Genomic DNA, 22,406 nt, shown 5'->3' on the forward strand with positions numbered 1-22,406 from the left:
ATGCTAACTGAGGTCTGAAAGCCACTGTGATTGAGCTGCCATAGGTGACTCAGATTTATTTTCATATATATATATATATATATATTTTTTTTTTTTAGTCGGAGTCTCACTCTGTTGCCAAGGCTGGAGTGGAGTGTGGAGTGCAGTCAGATGGTATGACATCTCCAAGTCCTGTCCTCATCCCACATTCTCCTCCTTCTGGTGCTTAAAAAAAAAAAAGAAAGGGAAAAAGAAGAGGGAAGGATGATGATGGTTAACGAAGTGAGTAGAGACAGGAGGGAAGTAAAGGGGTTGAAGCAAGTAGTTAGAAGACTGATGACATCTCTGGAAGCCATTTCCAAAATACAACGGAGGTAGCATGCTTTCTTGGGGACAAGCTCCTGCTCCCTCTCCCTGCACCATCAGGGGTATTTGAGGTTGGGGTCAGGGCAGACACCTAAACCTCCCCTTTCCTTCCACCAATCATTTGCTAATCCCAGAATCCACCCCCTAAACCTTTTCTAATAAAAGTACTACTTTAATGGCAGCACAGAAAGACAGATTTGAGCTGGATTCCTGTCTTCTTGTTGGTCAACTCACAATAAAGCTTTTCTTTTCTCAGAAACTGGTGCCATAGTATTGGCTTCTGTGTGCTTTGGACAGCGAGCCTTTTTGCTTGGTAACAGTGCCAGGCTCTTTTTTAACAATCAGCTCTTGAGGGGAGCTAATAGAGTGAGATCTCACCCAGAGGAAGAGCACTGATCTATTTTTGAGGGATCTGCCCCCCACCGCCCTGTGACCCAAACACCTCCCATTGGGCTCTGCCTCCTAACAACGCCCCAGTGGGAAATCAAATTTCAACATGTGATTTGATGAGGACAAACAAACCATATCCAAACCTTAGCAGGGACTCTCAGAGACCACTGGTGTTAGGCAAAGGGAGGCAGAAGCTGGAGGGAGGCATCAGATCTACAGTTCTGAGTCGGAGCCTGAGGAATGGGTTTCAAGAAAGAGTTTGAGCTGAAGCCATGGCCCCCTCCCCCATCTCACTGCTCCCCAGGAATATTCCATGACAGTTAGGGGCCCGCTGAATGGGTTGGGGCCTTCTCTTGGATCAGGATCTCAAGTGCCTAACAAGAGCGCCCCTCATTCTCTTCTAGACCCCAGATTCTTTTCCACCTGACAAAAATATTCAAAAGATGAGGGATAGTTGAGCCTGGCATGGAAGGGAGCAATGGAGACAGAAGAGGCAGAAGAGGTGTTCAAGGTGAGCACAGAGGACTCCAGGGGTAAGTTCCCTGCATCAGAAAGAGAAAGGGACAAACATCAGAGGCCTGAAAAGAAAGCAAAGAGCTGGGAGGCAGGATGGGGTAGAGGTAAGCAGGAACAAGAAGTGGGGGTACAGACCTCCATCCCTTCTCTCCGCAGTAACAGGCAGTGGCCCCAGGGGCCGACATCGGAACTCTCTGCTGCCCTTTCAATGGAGAATTACACACAGCTCCCGCTGGATAGCGCAGGTGTTGGCATCTGAGCTCAGCCTGGTCGCCTTCGTCCTGCTGCTGGTCATGGTTTTTTCCAGGAAATGGTTGTACCTCCCTGGGAGCCGCTTCTACCAGCGCTGGCCCACAGATGTCACCAACAGAATCTACACATCATCCCATATCATGTCCATGGGGCTCCTGCACATCTGCAGATCTAATTCAGAGAATGGGAAAGGTGAGTCCCTCCACCCTCCATCCCACCCCAGTCCTCCAGCCTGTCTTGGCTTCTTCTCTCTACACCCCAGGGTACTGTTGTTCCCGCCCTCTGGTAATCTGCACTTTTTAGGCTGTAAAATAGCTCCACTGGCACTGAGATCTCCAAGGACCATTTTTCCTCCTCCAGACTGGCTAAACTGATTTGATGGACCCAATGGAAGATGTCACTACTTTTGATAAAACCCAGAGTCAAATCTGTGCTTATAAGAATGTTGTGAGGGAGTTAGGGGGTGTGCACCTCTAGACCTAGCTACCCAGGAGGTCAAGGCAGGAGGATTACTTGAGCCAAGAGCTTGAATCTAGCCTGGGCAATATAGTGAGACCTTGTCTCTAAAAAAATGTTATGAGGGTCATGGGCTCCTTAGTATCTGGGAACCACTCATTAATCACAGAATTCACCTGAGAGAAGAACCCCATTGAGTTGGGGGTTTTCTTTCTCTAGGCTTACATATCCAGAGCTTTACGAGGAGTCCTTGGAATGTTCCCTTCCAATCCCTGGTCCACTTTCTGTTCCTTTTGCCTCAGGCCTTGCTTTTCTGGGCCATTTTCCTTTTTCCACATCTGACTTCCTTGTGTCATGCTTTATTTCTGTTTTGAATGGCACACTCATGGTAACCGCAGCCTCGACCTGCTGGGCTCAGGTGGTCCTTCTGCCTCAGCCTTCCAAGTAGCTGGAACCACAGGCATGTGCCACCATGTCTGGCTAATTGTTTTGATTTATTGTACAGACGAGGTCTCATCATGTTGCTCAGGCTGGTCTAGAACCCCTGTGCTCAGGCAATCCTCTCGCCTCTTCCTTCCAAAGTGTTGGGATTACAGGCTTGAGCCAATGTGCCCAGCATGCTTCATTTCTTATTCTTCTTTTGTTGATGTTTTTGTTTGTTTATTTTAAGCATTGGGGTCTCACTCTATTACCCGGGCTGGAGTGCAGTGGCAAGATCATAGCCCACTTCAGCCTTGAACACCTCCCAAGTAGCTGGGACTATGGGTGTGAGCTCTTATTCTTGTTAGTCTCATGCTATGCTGTCCCTTCACCTCTTAGAAACTGGGTGTCCTAACTGGGCATGGTGGCTCAAGCCTATAATCCCAGCACTTTGGGAGGCAGAGGTGAGAGGATTGTCTGAGCCCGGGAGTTCGAGACCAGCCTGGGCAACTTGGTGAGACTTCGTCTCTACAATAAATCAAAAAATTAGTTGGAGCCGGGCTCGGTGGCTCAGCCTGTAATCCCGCGCCTTTGGGAGGCTGAGGTGAGTGGATTGCCCGAGCCCGCGGGTTCGAGACCCGCCTGGGCAGCGAGACCTCATCTCTACAGTAAATCAAAAAATCAGCCGGGCGTGGTAGCGCATGCCTGTAATTCCAACTACTCGGAAGGCTGAGGTGGAAGGATCACTGGAGCCCGGCAGGTCGAGGCTGCGGTGGCTGGGAGCAGCCACTGCACTCCAGTCTGGGCGACAGAGTGAGACTCCAACTCAAAAAAAAAAAAAAAAAAAAAAATTAGTTGGACATGGTGGCGCACACCTGTAGTACTAGCTACTTGGAAGTCTAAGAAGGAAGGATCACCCAGCAGGTTGAGGCTGTGGGGGCCATGAGCATGCCACTGCAGTTCAACCTAGGTGACAGAGCAAGATTACAAGTTGGAAACAAAGAGAGAGAGAGAGAGAGAAATTGGGTGTCCTTTCTCAACTCTTGAGGAAAGTCAGAGCTTTTGATGACCATTTCCATATTTTCACTCCCTTTAACATGAAAAAAAAAATCACACAGCTATTATTTTCTTCCATTATGAAAATATTACATCCTTATTATAATACGAGTGGGACCCAAAAAATTCAAAACTATCTTTTTAAAAGGGAGGCCCTTGTAATACAGGCTTCCCCTCCCAAGTAAGTGTTCTAGAAACCCATTGGTGGCATCAGTGTACCTGCTGGAGTTGTTGTGAGAGGCTGCATTCAGTTTCAGTGAATATTTTTTTGCCAAGCTGGTTCTTCCACCATGACAACATGCCTGTTCACTCTGTGCTGAATGTTCAGAAGTTTTTGACCAAAAATGGCATGGCCCCCATACCTCACCTTCCCTATTCACCTGATCTCACCCTGAGTGAGTTTTGTTTTGTTTTGTTTTGCCGGATGAAAAAGTTCTCAAAGGGAAACATTTTGCTGACATGGAAGAGGTGAAACAAAAATGGCTGAAACAATAAAAGGCATCAAAGTTGACAAGTTCAAAAACTGTTTTGAGCAGTGGAAAAGCGTCTCAATAGGTGTATTGCATCAAATGAAGAGTACTTTGAAGGTGACTGATGTTTAAACATGCAAGAATAAATATACAATTTTTTAATAATAAACTCTGGGTTTTTGGGTCCCCGCCTTGTACATTTGGGGAAACAAAAATCTATAATTTATTGCACACTTACTCTATTTGTTCAATTTAATTCTCCATCAGTCCCAAGGGATAGGAGTAATTATCCTTATTTTACAAGTGAGAAAATTGGGACTTAGGAAGATAAAGTACCTTGTTCAATGTCATAAAGCCATTCAGCTGAATCACATGAAATGTCAATATTTGATGCTTTCACCTAAAAAAAGGAGCAATTTCATATGGTTGAACCTAATAACGGCAGGTTTTGAATTATAACTCAGGTGTGACTCATTGTGCAAAGACAGCCAGGCTTTTTATTTTTAGCTGAACAAGATTTGAATAGTTTTTACATCATTGTACTTATTCTTTATAAATTATTTTATTTTATTTTATTTTATTTTATTTTATTTTATTTTATTTTAGTCAGGTCTCACTTCGTTGCCCAGGTTGGAGTGCAGTGGCATGTTGTTCACAGTCACTGCAGTATTTTTTTTTTTTTTTGTGAGTTGGAGTCTCACTTTGCTGCCCAGGCTGGAGTGCAGTGGCACACTCTCGGCCACCACAGCCTTGACCTGCTGGGCTCAGGCAATCTTTCTGCCTCAGCCTTCCGAGTAGCTGTAACTACAGGCAGGTGTCACTACATATGGCTAATTTTTTGACTTATTGTAGAGACAAAGTCTCAACAAGTTGCCCAGGCTGGTCTCCAACCCACGGGCTCAGGCAATCTTCTCACCTTGGCCTCCCAAAATGCTGGATTTTAGGTGTGAGTCACTGCGCCCAGCCTGATACTGCAGTCTTGACCTACTGGACTCAAGCAATCTTTCCACTTCAGCCTTCCAAGTAGCTGGAACTACAGGCATGTATCACTACACCCAGCTAATTTTTTGATTTATCATAGAGATAAGGTTTCACCATGTTACCCAGACTGGTCTTAAACCTGTGGGCCAAGCCAGTCCTCTCATTTGGGCCTCCCAAAGTTCTGGGATTACAGGCGTGAGCCACCGTGCTCAGCAACAATTTTATATTATTTATTTTGTTTTGAGACAGGGTCTTGCTCTGTCACCTATGCTGGAGCACAGTGGCACGATTCCTGAGTAGCTGGGACCACCCATGGGCACCACCACCACATCTGGCTAATTTTTAATATTTTTGCAAAAGCAGGTCGTACTGTATTGTCCAGGCTGATCTCGAACTCCTGTCCTCAAATCCTCCTGCCTCTGTCTCCAAAAGCCCTGGGATTACAGGCAGAGAGCTACCATGCCCGGCATATATTATTTAAATTACAGTCATGTGTTGCTTATTGACTGGGATACATTCTGAGAAATCCAGTTAGGCGATTTTGTTGTGTGAACATCAGAAAGTGCACTTACACAAACTTGATGGCATATTTTGTTATACATATAATATGAAAAACCAAGTGTCCCAGTCCCATTACTGAATAGTCATTTCCCCTACTTGATCTGCAATGCCAATATCCAGTGACATCTACCAGATTTCTATATATGCTCCATTATAATCTCATGGAATCACTGTCATATATGCAGTCCTTCAACGACCAAAATGTGACACATAACTATATTTTTATTATTTAACTTATATTATTTAAAATTGTATCTGTATAATATATAATAAACTTTTCTTATTATAAGTGACTATAATTTAACTTAATAGGTTGAGGTGAGTGGATTGCCTGAGCCCACGGGTTCGAGACCCGCCTGGGCAACTTGGCGAGACCTCATCTCTACAATAAAGCAAAAAATCAGCTGGGTGTGGTAGCGGGCACCTGTAGTTCCAGCTACTTGGAAGGCTGAGGTGGAAGGATCGCCGGAGCCCAGCAGGTTGAGGCTGCGGTGGCCGGGAGCGGCCACTGCACTCCAGTCTGGGCGACAGAGTGAGATGCCAACTCAAAAAAAAAAAAAATTTTAACTTAATAGGCTGGGTGTGGTGGCTCACGCCTGTAGTCCCACCACTTTGGGAGGCAGAGGCAGGAGAATTGATTGAGCCCCAGAGTTTGAGACCAATCTGGGAAATATAGCAAGACCTCATCTCGGCAAAACATAAAAAAATTTAGTGGGGTATGGTGACTTGGGCCTGTCATCCCAGCTACTTAGGAGGCTGAGACAGAAGGATTGCCTAAACCCAGAAGGTTGAGGCTGTAGTGAGCTGTGATCATGCCACAGCATTCCAGCCTGGGTGACAGAGTGAGACCCCAACTAAAAATAATAATAATAATAACTTAATAGATTTATCATCTTTTAGTTGACTGTTTTATTTTTCCACGTTTGGAAAATTTATTTCCAATTTCATATTTGGAAAAAAAGCAACAAAGTTGGTTAATTGTGAAGTTTTTTCTTTCTTTATTATTATTATTATTATTATCATTTTAAATCAGAGTCTCACTCTGTCACCCAGGCTGGAGTGCAGTGGCACGCTCACGGTCATCACAGCTGCAACCTGTTGGGCTCAGGCAATCCTTCCACCTCAGCCTTCCAAGTAGCTGGAACTACAGGCCCATGCCACCACGCCCAGCTAATTTTTTTTTTAATTAATGTAGAGACGAGGTCTCACCAAGTTGCTCAGGTTGATCTCAAACCCATGGTCTCAGGCAATCCACTCTCCTCCTACTCCCAAAGTGCTGGGATTTCAGGTGTGAGCCACTACACCCAGCTTAGTATTAATTCTTTGGGATAGATTTCCCAAGGTGGGTTTACTGAATCAAAGAGTGAAAATATTTTAAAACTCTTAATAAAATTTTCCATATTGCTTTCAAAAAGTATTATAGCAATTTTTGCCTCCAGTAGCAATGCATCAGACTTGTTTCATTATACCTTTGCCAGCAATGACTGTTAACTTTAAATATGCAAATATATACTTATTTCTGATTTTTAAAAAAAATGGCATAGTTTTTGTGGGAAATACAAAAAAGTTTAATAAAAATCATCTAAAATTTTCTCACACAGATATAATTTCAGTGAACATTGTAATGGGTTTACTTTCAGTCCTTTATACAAGGGAGGCCCCAAAAAAACTGAAATTATATTTTAGAGGGCCAGCCCCTTGTAGTACAGACTTCCCCCACTAGGTAAGTGTTGACTTTTATCTGGAAGTTTCGAGAAGGTTGTGTCATGATTTGCGGGAGAAACGTCCCAAGATGTGGCAAACAGGTGGCTCGTTCTTCCACCATGACAATGCACCTGTCCACACCACACTGAGTATTCAGCAGTTTTTGACCAAAAACAGCATGACCCCAATGTCCCCACCCTCCCTATTCACCTCATCTTGCCCCAGTAACTTTTTTTGTTTGTTTGTTTCCCTGAATGAGAAAAATATTTCCCGGAAAGGGAAGCATTTTGTGAAAGAGGTGAAACAAAAAAACAACAGGAGCACTTAAAGACATCAAAATCAATGAGTTCAAAAGCTGTTTTCAGAGGCTGGGAGTGTCAGTTCATGCCAGCAATCCTAGTGTCTTGAGAGGCCGAGGTGAGAGGATTGCCTGAGCCCACAGGTTAAAGACCAGCCTGGGCAACTTGGCGAGCCCTCATCTCTACAATAAATCAAAAAATTAGCTGGGCATGGTGGCACATGCCTATAGTTCCAGCTACTTGGAGGTTAAGGTGGAAGGATCACCTGAGCCCAGCAGATTGAGGCTGCAGTGGCTGTGAGCAATGTGCCACTGCATTCCAGCCTAGGCTACAGAGAGAGAGAGACTCTGACTCAAAAAACAAGAACAAAAACAAAAATACGGTTTTGAGCAGTGGAAAAACCATCTCGAGAGGTGTATTGTATCAAACAGAGAGTACTTTGAAGGTGACTGAAGTTTAAACACGTAAGAATAAATACACAATTTTAAATAAATTCCAGGGTTTTTTTGGGTCCCTCTCGTGTATATAAAATATGTGTACTTTTTCAAAATTGTAGTCTTTCTACATGTTTTGGTTTGTAAACCCCACTTTTCTGTTGCAAGCATTTACTCGGATCATTGAATAATTGTTCTAGATAATCATTAATTTTTAAAACTTATTTGAGGCCAGATGCAGTGGCTCACACCTATAATCCCAGCACTTTGGGAGCCTGAGGTGAGAGGATTGCCTGAGCCCGTGGGTTCGAGACCAGCCTGGGCAACTCGCCAAGACCTCATCTCTACAATAAATAAAAAAATTAGCCAGGCAAGGTGGCACATGCCTGTAGTTCCAGCTACTTGGAAGATTGAGGAGGAAAGATCGCCTGAGCCCAGCAGTTGAGGCTGCGGTGGCCGGAAGCGTGCCACTGCCCTCCAGCCTGGGTGACAGAGTGAGACTCTGATTCGAAAAAAAAAAAAATTATTTGATTAGGTAATGTCTGAACAAAGTGAAAATTCAAAGAATATAAAAGATCGTATTGTGAAATGAGCCTCTTACCTCTGGCTTCCAGTCTCCCTCCCATTTCTCGTGCTTCTTCCCGGAGACATTCTATTCTGAGACAAGCATCTATTATATCATCACTTTATTTAGTTTTTGTTTTTAGAGGCAGAGTCTCACTCTGTCACCCAAGTTGAAGTGCTGTAGCCCAACCACACAGCTCACTGTAGCCTTAAACTGGGCTCAAGCGATCCTCTCACCTCAGTCTCCCATATATCACTTCTTTCTTTCTTGCTTGCTTTCTTTCTCTTTCTTGCTTTCTTTCTCTTTCTTGCTTGCTTTCTCTTTCTTCCTTTCTTCCTTTCTTCCTTTCTTTCCTTCTTTCCTTCCTTCCTTCCTTCCTTCCTTCCTTCCTTCCTTCCTCCCTCCCTCCTTTCCTTCCTTCCTTCCTTCCTTCCTTCCTTCCTTCCTTCCTTCCTTCCTTCCTTTCTTTCTTTCTTTCTTTCTTTCTTTCTTTCTTTCTTTCCTTTCTTTCATCAGAATCATACTCTGTCTCCCAGGCTGGAGTGCAGTGGCACATGCACAGCCACTGCAGCCTCGATCTGCTGGGCTCAGGTTATCCTTCGGGCTCAGGTTATCCTTCCGCCTCAGCCTTCCAAGTAGCTGGAATCACAGGTGTGCACCACCACACCCGATTAATTTTTTGATTTATTATAGAGACGAGATCTTGAACCCGTGGGCTCAGGCAATCCTCTTGCCTCTGCCTTCCAAAGTGCTGGGATTGCAGGCGTGAGCCACTGCGCCTGACTTATCATTTTCCATGAACATACAATAACCCAATTTATGGGTGTATTATAATTTATTTTACAAATCCAGGAGCTTATTGGACATATTAATATCTCTGCAAAAAAGGTTCCTGTACCTAGATTTTGGTTCCAGTTTTCTGATTATTCCCTTAACATCAGTTCTAAGAAGAAGCATTGCTGGGCCAAAGGGCCTTAGCAATTTAGATGTTTTTGGATATTTTGTGCCAGACCATTCACCAGAAATGCTGCCCCCAGCAGTGTATGAGCACATTTCTTTTCTCTAAATACTCTTCTATGGTAGGTATTAATCAATTTTATTTTGAGCTTTGCTAATTTGATAGTTTTAAAAATCACATTTAAGCCGGCTCCGTGGCTCAGCAAGTAATCCTGCACTTTGGGAGACTGAGGTGAGCAGATTGTCTGAGCCCGCAGGTTCGAGACCCGCCTGGGCAACTTGGTGAGACCTTGTCTCTACAATAAATCAAAAAATTAGTCGGGTGTGGTGGTGCACGCCTGTGGTCCCAGCTACTTGGAAGGCTGAGGCGGAAGGATCTCCGGAGACCAGCAGGTCCAGGCTGCGGTGGCCGGGAGCGTGCACTGCACTCCAGTTTGGGCGACAGAGTGAGACTCCAACTCAAAAAAGAAAAATCACATTTAATTTGCAAGTCTTTGTATTAATGATGCATTTAGATGTCTGGGGGGAGCAGGATAATTCTTTGTGTAGACCTTCATATATTAATATTTATTGAACATTCATATTTCTTCTTTTGAGAATTGTAGGGTAAGTTCTCTGTCTTTTTTGGGGGGGCTATTGAGGTATTCATTTTCATATGATTGGGATTATTGAACACTTTGCATATCAAGAATCTTAGCTTATTTAATAAGTGAAGCCAATATTTCATTGTTATTTTAAATGTGCATTTCTCTGTTATTAATGGGCCTGGATTTTTTTTTTGTATTTGCTCATTCAATTATAATTCCTCTTTTGTGAAACCTCAGTTCATCTTGTTTTATCATTTTCCCCAGACAGTTTGAAGCTGTGGACAAATCAGACTACCTTTAAAGTGGCCAAGTTAAGCTTCTGCCTGACCCTGGGGCTGGGCTTTATCCTCACCATGTGGTTACACCTGCGATACCTGCCCAGCTTTCAAAGATTGTCCTCCTTTGCCTTGGTCGGGACCATCCTGAGCTTCTGTGAAGGTGCCCCCTAGCTTGGAAAAGGACTTTACTTCTCCTAATCCACATCTTCCTGGGCACTTCTCCCTCTTTGGGTGGGGGGGGTGTGGGAGTTTGTGGGTAGTAGGAGAACAGAACTGAGAACTGAGTTACATCATTTCGGGTTACTGGAGAGAGGTGGAGGTAGAGGGGTTGACTCCTGCGAACTTCTGGGGCCAGCCACTCTATGTGGTAACAGGAGTTGTGGTTTGTAGCTGTAGCTCAGCAGATAATGAAGAGTCCCCTGTGGAATTCTTGAATGACAATAAGACCTCTCTGCTTCCTGTCTCCTAGTAAGCTTCATTTTCTCCACCCTCATGTTGTTCCCCATTAACCTTTGGATCTTCGAGTTGGAGAGTAATATATCAATCCCCATTGGCTGGAGCTATTTCACTGGTTGGCTGGTGTTTGTCCTATATGTCACCTGTGGTGAGTGGCACAGAAGGCCCTGGGGGAAGGAAGGAACATGGGTGGTTCAAGGAAGGGAAATATGGAGGGAATGGGCTGGTGATATCCAGGGATAGGTTTTTAGGGTCTTGTTGTCCCTTTGGCCTCACCCTTGTCATTTTCGCTCCCACTCTCAACTTTTCTCTCTCCTGTCACCACCTGTCTTTTTCCAGGGATTATTTGCTACTTCAACCATAAACATTTCTGGAGTGTGATTCTGGAAGGTCCCAGTGGCACTGTGTTCAGCAGCAGTGGTTCCAGCTCAGTAGAAATATCTCTGAGAAAGCAGACTGTCACAGACACCTCTATCATCTGGGAGGGAGTCCTGGATCCTGAGAAAAAGAATACACATCTGTAGCCTTTTCTGAACTCCTGACACCATGTTCTGCCCATTTGTTTGAATCCCTCTCCTCATCCTTCCCTCCAACCCTTGAATAGCTTGGCCCTCATAACTGCAAGCTTTGCACTCCTCTTCCCTGTCTTGTTTGAACTTGGGTAATATGGAATAAATTGTGTGTCTTCTTTATTGTATCTGGCTGTTGAAGAGGCAAACTGGAGGAGAAGGGAGAGGAGGGGAGAAAGAACAAGAGGTTTTCCGCCCTTTCTGCCTGGGAGCCTCTTGGCATCCATCCTTGGTCCCTAAACCTACCCAACCTCTACCACAGTAGATTTCTACACAGGCCTTTAGACTATACTCTTGAGAGTTAAGGCTTTTTATACCTTGTTACCCTATCCCACCATTTGCTAGTTAGTGGGTAAGGGGACGTATAGCTGATTGAGAGAGAGACATTACTTATGAACTTGTTGGCTTATTCATAGTGAAGGATTCACTATGGCCCCAGGCTGAGAGGTAGGTTAAATGATGAGAACACAATAGGGGTGTGACTGTTTTGCATAGGTGGTCAGCCTAGATGTGGATCCTGGGCATCAATCCCACTCTCTGTGTCCAGCTCACATGACTAAGAACTTACAGAGCCATGTGCCCTGGACACCACCCCCCTACCTCTGACTGCTAAAGCTCTCCACTCAAGCCTCCCACACCCTCCACCCTAAATAAAACATGACAAGAAAGGAAAGTGTTAGGGTTAGGTCTTAACACCAAAAGACAAGTTTCACATTTTGGTGATAAGCCCAGTTTCACAAAGACACGCGGCAGCCAGTTGCAGTAGAGCTGGTGATGCCCATCAGGCTTTGTACCTCTTGCCCAGAGAGGCTGACATCCCAGGAGACCATCCATGACTGGTCTTGGTTGTATCTATCCCTCCAGATGGAGCCATGATACCAGCCAACTACAGGAGTGCAGCGGCAAATGCTGAGAGGATCAGATATGTTAAAAATACGTGTATTATGTTGACAAAATGATATATTGGTTTAGTGATTAAATATTGGCAGTTTCATATGGTTCAACCTAATATATATGACTGGTTTCTATTTTATTTTTTCTTTCAATTTCTTTTTTAATTAATTAATTTTATTTTAAGGATGTGAGGTACAATTCAGGATTAGGTATATAAGTGGTCATCATACAGGTAAAATATGGGCCTACCATTGATTCCCACTTTAGTTGGTTCGAGATCAGGTTCCCTTATTAATGTTATGTGTCCCCTCCCCACCAATTTCTATTTTATTTAAGTCTCTTTTGCGATTCTTATTCTTCCCACACCTGACCCTAGCAGGTTGAGGCTGAAGTAGCCTTGAGTGTGTCATTGCACTCCAGCCTGGGCGACCAAGTGAGACTCCAACTCAAAAAAAAAAAAAAAGGAAGAAAGAAAGAAACTCACTCCTAGGCAGAAATAGGAAATAGGACTGAGTTCTAATCAAGGAACTTTTAACATTTTCCACCTGGATATCAGAATTGCTATGGACTGGTGACTTCTGTATGATTCTTACTTCCCTCACTTCTATTATTATTACTATTATTATTATTATTTTTTTTGAGTTGGAGTCTCACTCAGTCACCCAGACTGGAGTGCAGTGGCCGCTCCCGGCCACCGCAGCCTCACCTGCCGGGCTCCAGCGATCCTTCCGCCTCAGCCTTCCGAGTAGCTGGAATTACAGGCATGCGCTACCACACCTGGCTGATTTCTATTATTAATTTTTAATATTTATTTTTGATTTGGAGTTTCACTCTGTCACCCAGGCCGGAGTGCAATGGCACATTCACAGCCATCCCTACTGGGCTCTGGCTATCCTTCCACCTCAGCCTTCCAAGTAGCTGGAACTACAGGTGTGCACTACCACGCCCGGCTAATTTTTTATCTATTGTAGAGACGAGTTCTCACCAAGTTGTCCAGGCTAGTCTCAAACCCACGGTCTCAGGCAATTCACTCGCCTCGGCCTCCCAAAGTGCTGGGATTACAAGCTGAGCCACCAAGTCCAGCCACTTCCCCCACTTTTAGACAGTAATGTCTCTAATGGTTCTACTTGGACTGTCCCACCATTATATTTTGGGTATGTGGGGGAAGATAATGTGTCTCTTTAGTTCACAGGTATTCAGATTGAGAGGAATTATACTTGAGGAGCTGTACTTAAGGAGTTACGCCCAAAGACTCTCAGTCATACCTGGACCTAACTTGTGGTGTATTAGTTTCCTTAGGCTGCCATGACCAAGTACCACAGACTGTGGGACTTAAATAACAGATATTTATTTTCTCACAGTTCTGGAGGCTAGGTAGTTTTGGTTTCTTCTGAGGCCTCTTTCCTTGGCTTGCAGTGACCCAGTGTATGTATGCATGGTCTTTCCTCTTTGTGCATACATTCCTGATGTCTTATCTCCTCTTCTTATAAGGACACCAGTCAGACTGGATTTGGGCTAACCCTAACAACCTCATTTAACTTAATCACCTCTTTAAGGACCCTATCTCCAAATACCGTCACATTCTGAGCTACTGAAGGTTAGGGCTTCTACATATGAATTTGGGGAGGGGTACACAATTCAGCCCATAACAGATAGCAAGATTCAGAACTTTGAGCTGATTGATGCTGTTAATAGGATAAGGCTTGCTGTGCACGGTGGCTCACACCTATAATCCTAGAACTTTGGGAGGCAGAGGCGAGAGGATTGCTGTTTGAGACCAGCCTGACCAAAATGGCAAGACCTCGTCTCTACAACAAATCAAAAAATTAGCCGGGCGTGGTGGCGCATGTCTGTGGTTCCAGCTACTTGGAAGTCTGAGGTGGAAGGATCACCTGAGTCCAGCAGGTCGAGGCTATGGTGGCCATGAGTGTGCCACTGTACTTCAGCCTGGGTGACAGAGTGAGACTTCAACTCAAACAAAACAAAACAAAACAAAACAATTGCATAAGACTTTTGGGGGCCTTGGGAGATGGGAGTGTGTATTGCATGTGGAAGGAATATAAACAATCTGTAACCAGAGGGCAGACCGTGGTGGTTTTCAGGAATATAAACAAATTCTTGATATACCTCTCCTGAAAAAATAAAACTTAATTCCCCTCCCCTTGGATGTGGGATGAACTTAGTGACTTGCTTTCAACAAATAGGATGTGGTGGAAGTGACAGTGTATTTCTTCTAAGACTATGGCATGAAAGGCCTTGGAGTTTCCTCATTGCTCTCTTTTAAATAGTTCACTCTAGGGCAGATTAGCTCAAAATACTCAAGCAGCCCATGAAGAGGCCCATGTGGCTAATAACAGAGGCTTCCTGCCAACAGCCACGAGTGAACCATATTGGAGGTACATCTTCCAGTCCCAGTCAAGCCTTTAGATGATTGCAGCATCAGCTGACATCTTGACTGTAACCTCATGAAATACCATGAACAAGAACCATTTACATCCAGCAAACTCACTACTGGTTATATATCCAAAGGAAATAGACTCAGTATGTCCAAGAAATATTTGCACTTCTATGCTTTCTTGTTTTTGTTGTTTTGTTTTGTTTTTTTTTTTGAGTTGAAGTCTCACTCTGTCACCCAGGCTGGAGTGCAGTGGCTTTCTCACTGCCACTGCAGCCTCGACCTGCTGGGCTCAGGCAATTCTTCTGCCTCAGTCTTCTAAGTAGCTGGAACCACAGGCATGTCCCACCACATCCAACTAATATTTTTGATTTATTGTAGAGACAATGTCTCGCCAAGTTGCCCAGGCTGGTCTTGAACCCCTGGGCTTAGTGCTGGAATTACAGGTGTACGCTACCATGCTCAGTTAGAAGTGAGTTTCTATAGCTCTTCTTTTTTCCTTTCTGAGATATAATTTACATGCCATAACATTCACCATTTACAAGTATACAGCCCAGTGGTTTTAGTATATTAATATTTAGTGAACTATCACTACTACCCAATTACAGAATATTTTCATCACTCCAAAAAGAAAGCCCGTATCTGTTAGAGTTTCACTCCCCATTCACCTACCCTCAGGCCCTACTAAGTACCAGTTTATTTTCTGCTCTATGGATTTGCCTATTCTGGGCATTTCATAGAAATGAAATCATACAACATGTGGCCTTTTGTGTCTGGCTTCTTTTACTTAGTATAATGTTTTCAAGATTCATTCAAGTTGTAGTATGTATCAGTACTTCATTCCTTTTTATGACTGGATAATATTTCATTAATAAATATAGATATGCCAGCCTGACTCAGTGGCTCAGCCTGTAATCCCGCGCCTTTGGGAGGCTGAGGTGAGTGGATTGCCTGAGCCCGTGGGTTCGAGACCCGCCTGGGCAGCAAGACCTCATCTCTACAATAAATAAAAAAAATCAGCTGGGCGTGGTAGCACGTGCCTGTAATTCCGGCAACTTGGAAGGCTGAGACGGAAGGATCGCCGGAGCCCAGCAGGTCGAGGCTGCAGTGGCCGAGAGCGGCCACTGCACTCCAGTCTGGGCGACAGAGTGAGACTCCAACTCAAAAAAAAATAAAAATAAAAAAATAAACTCTAAAAAAAAAAAAAAAATATATATATATATAGATAGATAGATAGATATAGATATATATATATATATAGATATAGATATGCCATATTTTGTTTTCCACGTGAAGGTTGGTGGACATTTGGGTTATTTTCACCTTTTGACTATCATGAATAATGCTGCTCTGAACATTTGTATACAAGTTTCTAACACCTCAAAATATGGGTGGGGCATAGTGGCTGACATCTGTAATACCAGCACTTTGGGAGGCCGAGGTGGAAGGATCACTTGAGCCCAGGAGTTCAAGACGAGCCTGGGTAACATAGCAAGATTCCTATCTCTAAATAGTAACTACCATTTTAAAAACACTTAAAAAAGAAAATATGCTTGCAATTCTCTAAGGTCAATAATTTGGAGTAGACTATTAAAAATAAATTAATTAAAACAAATTCATCAACTAGTGTGACTATGAAAAAAATTAAAAGTTAAAAATAAATAACTTGGAGTGGAATTTCTGGGCCACATGGCAACTCTTATGTTTAATTTCCAGAGGAACTGCAAAATTGTTTTTCCAAGTAAATACATCATTGTACACTTCCATCAATATGTATGAGGATTCCAATTTCTCTAGATCCTCAACTTTTGTTATTGTCCATCTTTTAAATTCTAGCTACCATAGAAGATACGAAATATATTTCATTGTGCTTTTGATTTGCATTTCCCTTAGGGGCCAAGCAACTCATGTGTTTATTGGCCATTTGTATATCCTCCATGGCTCTTGGTTTCACATGCTAGGCTTTTAGTTCTACTTTCTTTTCTTTTTTTTTTTTTTTTTTTGAGTTGGAGTCTCACTCTGTCGCCCAGACTGGAGTGCAGTGGCCGCTCCCGGCCACCGCAGCCTCGACCCGCTGGGCTCCGGCGATCCTTCCGCCTCAGCCTTCCGAGTAGCCGGAATTACAGGCGCGTGCTACCACGACCGGCTGATTTTTTGATTTATTGTAGAGATGAAGTCTCGCCAAGTTGCCCAGGCGGGTCTCGAACCCGCGGGCTCAGGCAATCCACTCACCTCAGCCTCCCAAAGGCGTGGGATTACAGGCTGAGCCACCGAGCCTGGTTTAGTTCTACTTTCTAAATCATTCTTCCTTTTCCATGAAAGGCAGCCTGTGTTTGCAGCTGTGTCATTTTCTCAGCCTATTTCCTGCTAGTAGAATCTTAGGGTCCAAAAGTCTCTTTTCTTTTTATACCGTTTCTATAATTTTCAGACCAAGCAGGTAATGTCTCTGCCTACATCATTCTGTTCAACATGTTGTGCATCTCCAGTGAACCTTACTGTTTCACTCCATTAGACTAAAATGGCTACGAGGCAAAGATCAAGGTCAGGAATCTGAGAGAAACTTAGCTATTCGGTTCCGGCTCAGCACCTCTCACGAGACTGCAGGCTATGCTCAACAAGAGGCTCTGAGGCCCCTTTCGGCAGGGACAACTTACCCACAGAACATGCCTCTCGCAAAGGATCTTCTTCATCCCTCTCTAGAAGACAAGAGGAAATAAAAGAAGTGTCTGATACAGAGCCCCAATTCCTATTTCATGGATGTGAAATGCTCAGGATGCTGTAAAATCACCATGGTTTTTAGTCATGCACGAACGGTAGTTTTTTGGATTGGCTGCTTCATTGTTCTCTGCCAGTTTACAAGAAGAAAAGCAAAGCTTCCAGAAGGTCCAGAGTCAACTATCCCAATAAACACATTTTAGATACATACATATATACATATATATATATATATATATTTTTTTTTTTTTTTGAGTTAGAGTCTCACTCTGTCACCCAGACTGGAGTGCAGTGGCTGCTCCCGGCCACCGCAGCCTCGACCTGCTGGGCCCCGGCGATCCTTCCGCCTCAGCCTTCCATGTAGCCGGAATTACAGGCATGCGCTACCATGCCCGGCTGATTTTTTGATTTATTCTAGAGATGAGGTCTCGCTGCCCAGGCGGGTCTTGAACCTGCGGGATCAGGCAATCCACTCACCTCAGCCTCCCAAAGGCGCGGGATTACAGGCTGAGCCACCAAGCCCAGCTTATATATATATTTTTAAAGGCTTGATTGGGGCTGGGGGATTTCTCTCCTGGATGACCCACCTATGTGGCTGTTGGTTGCAGGCCTAAACTTCTAGCCATGTTGACCACAGAACTGCTTAAATGTCCTCATGACATGCAGCCAGGCCACCACAGCCTCGACCTGTTGGACTCAGGAGATCCTTCTGCCTCAGTCTTCCAAGTAGCTGGAACTACAGATGCACACCACCCCGCCCGGCTAATTTTTGTGATAGATTGTGGAGACGAGGTCTCACCAAGTTGCAAGCAATCTAAGACAAAGCTGTAATGTCTTCTATGATCTAGTCTCCAATGTCATACATCATCACTTCTACCATACTCTGTTATAAATGAGTCACTAAGTCCAGCCCACACTCAAGAGGAGGGAGTTAGCCAGGCTCGGTGGCTCAGCCTGTAATCCCGTGCCTTTGGGAGGCTGAAGTGAGTGGATTGCCTGAGCCCATGGGTTTGCGACCTGCCTGGGCAACTTGGCAAGACCTCATGTCTACAACAAATCAAAAATTAGCCGGGTGTGGTAGTGCGCACCTGTAGTTTCAGCTACTTGGAAGGCTGAGGCGGAAGGATCACCAGAGCCCAGCAGGTCGAGGCTGCGGTGGCTGGGAGCGGCCACTGCACTCCAGTCTGGGCGACAGAGTGAGACTCCAACTCAAAAAGAAAAAAAGAGGAGGGAGTTCAGGTCAACATCTTGAAGGTTGGATATTCAATAATTTGTAGACATATTTTATTACCATTACACTTCGCACAAAAGTATTTTACAACAGGAGAACATATTCAGAAATGGCCACTAAAATTTCATTTTAATTTTGGGAAACACCAGCGAATAATGGGACTGTGGCACCCTGGAAAACTCTGTCCCATGTAACAAGGGCAAGTGCAACTCAGCTCCATGAATTATTGCTGTAATGGACAACTTATCATGTGGGGCTGCTCAGTATTCATATGCTTTTCTTATTTGGAAAGAAATTCCACATAGGTGGGAGGTGAAGAGTTGCTTCTAAATACAGAAACTGCTGGAGGGGAATTCACACTCTTGACCAGCTCTCAGGTAGCTAGAGCCCAGAAAGATGACTAAACTTGGTCACCTTTGACTTTGATCCCTTGCATTAGGTTAAAAAGATCAATGGAACATTGGAATCACCGTAGTAGATGCCGCATCCTATGTCCTGCACCAGAGGAGACATGGCCAAGGTCTAGGGGCCAGTAGTACAAGATTTCTCTTCTCCCAGAAAACTCTCATACAGCATGACTATAGTTGTATTTCTGACTGCTCAGTTTCCCTTTGTTTTTACTCTCTTCAGGCCTGTTCTTCAACTTTCTGTAAGTTATTTCATATCCTTCCTTTTTTGCTCAGTTAGGGTTAATTTCTGTTGCATGAAACCAAAAATCTTAACTAAAATATTTTCCAGAGATTCTAATTTTTCAAGAGAAGCCCCCAAACCAGATATTTATGTAAATTTTGAATTTTAAAATTTGTTTTAATTGAATATCTTAGTCCATTTATGTTCTATAACAAATACCTGAGGCTGGGTAATTTACAAAGAAGAGAAATTTGCCAGGCGCAGTGGCTCATGCCTGCAATCCTAGCACTTTGGGAGGTGGAGGCAAGAGGATTGCCTGAGCTCAGAGACCAGCCTGGGCAACATGGCAAGACCTTCTCTCTACAATAAATCAAAAAATTAGCCAGGCATGGTAGCACATGCCTATGGTTTCAGCTACTTGGAAGGCTGAGGTGGAAGGATCTGAGCCCAGCAGGTTGAGGCTGCGGTGGCTGTGAGAACGTGCCACTGCACTCTAGCCTGGGTGACAGAGTGCGACTCTGACTCAAAAAAAAAAATGAGAGAGAAATCTATTTCTTATAGTTTTGGAGTCTAGGAAATCCAACATCAAGTCACCAGCAGATTCAGTGTCCGGTGAGAGTTGGCTCTCTGTTTCCAAGATGGCACCTTCTTGCTATGTTCTCACATGGCAGAAGAGATGGAAGGGTCAAGTAACTCTATGAAACTTTTTAAAAATAAGGGCATTAGGCTGGGCATGGTGGCTCACAACTGTAATCTCAGCATTTTGGGAGGTGGAGGCGAGAAGATTGTCTGAGCCCAGGGGTTTGAGAACAGCCCAGGCAACTTGGTGAGACCTCATCTCTACAATAAATCAAAAAATTAACAGGGCATTGTGGTCAGTGTCTGTACCTCTAGCTACTTGGAAGGCTGAGGCAGGATTACCTGAGTCCAGCAAGACAGGGCTGTAGTAGCTGTGAGTGTGTGATTGTACTCCCACCTGGGAGTTTTGAGACTTCAGCTCAAAAAAAAATAAAATAAAATAAAATAATAATAACAATAATAGCATTAACATTATTCACAAGGGCAGAGATCTAATGATTTAGTTACTTCCCAAAGCCCTTCCCCATGAATTTTGGAGGGACACATACATTTAAACCACAATATTTTGTCAGTTTTTGGTATCAGTGTTATACTGCTCTTATAAAATAAGTTGGAAAATGTTCCCTCTTTATTATCTTAGAGTTTGATTTTTTCTTATCTATTTGGTGTATTGTGTTGGTTTAGCTACCATGGGATTATTTTCCAGAAGTTTCTTCCCTGCACCATTTCAGGTTAGCTTGAGCCATGAGACATTTTGCATGAGTGGAAGTCGAACTGGAACATTTATTTTTTATTTTATTTTTATTTTTTTCAGTCAGAGTCTCACTCTGTTGCCCAGGCTGGAGTGCAGTGGCTTGCTCACAGTCACTGCAGCCTCAACCTGCTGGGCTCAGGCGATCCTTCCTCCTCAGTCTTCCAAGTAGCTGGAACTACAGGTACACACTACTACTCCCAGTTTTTTTTTGTTTTTTTTTGTGGCCCAAGCTGGTCTTGAATCCATGAGCTCAGGCAATCCACTCACCTTGGCCTCCCAAAGTGCTGGTATTACAGGCTTGAGCCACTGTGCCTGGCCTGGATGTGAAACATTTAATTGCCAGTGAACTCCCTCTGCCACAGTACTTGACAACATTCAGAACTGTGACTGATCTGTCACTTTGGGTGCTAGAATGAGAAGACATGGAGCAGAGCCCATAGCTGGTCCTAGATGAACAGGTAGTGCTATGGATTGAATTGTGTCCCCCACCAAATTCTTTTTTTTTTTTTTTTAATCCAGTCCTCTTTTGATGGGCAGCATGGTTGTTTCCAGGTTCTTGCTATTGTGAACAACGCTGCGATAAACATACGTGTGCAGGTATCTTTTTTATAGAGTGATTTGTGTTCTTCAGGGTATATTCCCAGTAGGGGGATTGCAGGGTCATATGGAAGGTCAATTTTTAGAGCTTTTAGGAATCGCCACACTGCTTTTCACAGAGGTTGCACTAGTTTACACTCCCACCAACAGTGTAGAAGTGTTCCCTTTACACCACACCCTCTCCAGCAGCTGTTATTTTTTGAGTTGTTGATAACTGAAATTCTGACTGGAGTTAGGTGGTATCTCAGTGTGGTTTTGATTTGCATCTCCCTGATGATTAGTGAGGTTGAGCATTTCTTCATGTGTTTGTTGGCTGCTCGAATGTCTTCTTTTGTGAAGTGTCTGTTCATATCTTTTGCCCATTTTATAATGGGGTTGTTTGTTTTCTTCTTTTCAGTACATTTCAGTTCCTTGTAGATCCAGGATGTTAAGCCTTTGTCAGACCTAGAGTTGGCAAATACTTTTTCCCAGTCTGTAGGCTGTCTCCCTGCTCTCTTGATGGTTTCTTTGGCTTTGCAGAAGCTTGTCAGTTTAATAAGGTCCCATTTGTCTATCTTCTCTCTTAAGTCCTGTGGGTTTCGGGTTTTGTACAGGAATTGGATGCCAGTTCCGATTTCCATGAGAGTATTTCCTTCCTTTTCTAAGGTTCTTATGGTTTGAGGTTTTACATTTAGGTCTCTGATCCATTTGGAGTTAACCTTTGTGCATGGGGATAGATAGGGGTCCTGTTTCAATCTTCTGCATGTGGTCAGCCAATTTTCCCAGCACCATTTACTGAATAGGTTCTCCTCTCCCCATTGGTAGGTGGTGGGGGCTTTGTCGAAGATGAGTTGGTTGAGAAATTGAGGTTTTGCTTCTGGAATCTCAGATTCTGTTCCATTGATCTATATGCCTGTTCCTGTACCAATACCAAGCTGTTTTGATGATTGTAGCTTTATAGTAAAGTTTGAAGTCTGGAATTGTGATACCACCTGCTTTGTTTTTTTGCTGAGGATTGTTCTGGCCCCCACCAAATTCTTATGTTGAAGCCCTAATCCCCCAATATGGCTGTATTTAGAGGTTGCTTTTTTTTGTTTTTTGTTTTTGTCAGATTCTCACTCTGTCTTCCAGGCTGGAGTGCAGTGGCATACTGCTCATGGCCACTGCAGCCTGGACCTGCTAGGCTCAAGCGATCCTTCTACCTCAGCCTTCCAAGTAGCTGGAACCACAGGCATGCGCCACCACACCTGGATAATTTTTTTGATTTTTGTTGTAAAGACGAGGTCTCTCCATGTTGCTCAGGATGTCAAATGTATACCTGTGCTGTATCTTAAAA

General features: G+C 43.9%; 1 protein-coding gene across 1 annotated transcript; it reads left to right on the plus strand.

Moving 5' to 3' along the window:
* The first annotated feature begins 1,213 nt into the window (after positions 1-1,213).
* Positions 1,214-11,295, plus strand: ODF4 (outer dense fiber of sperm tails 4). Its single transcript, XM_008061157.1, is given in 4 exon segments — positions 1,214-1,417; positions 1,419-1,695; positions 10,741-10,875; positions 11,067-11,295. Coding segments are annotated over 4 exon segments (801 nt in total). The 3' UTR covers positions 11,252-11,295.
* The last annotated feature ends 11,111 nt before the right edge of the window (positions 11,296-22,406 follow it).

This window comes from Carlito syrichta, unplaced genomic scaffold, assembly GCF_000164805.1.
Source record: "Carlito syrichta isolate Samal-C Ts95f unplaced genomic scaffold, Tarsius_syrichta-2.0.1 Scaffold305117, whole genome shotgun sequence".
In the NCBI taxonomy this organism is placed as follows: domain Eukaryota; kingdom Metazoa; phylum Chordata; class Mammalia; order Primates; family Tarsiidae; genus Carlito; species Carlito syrichta.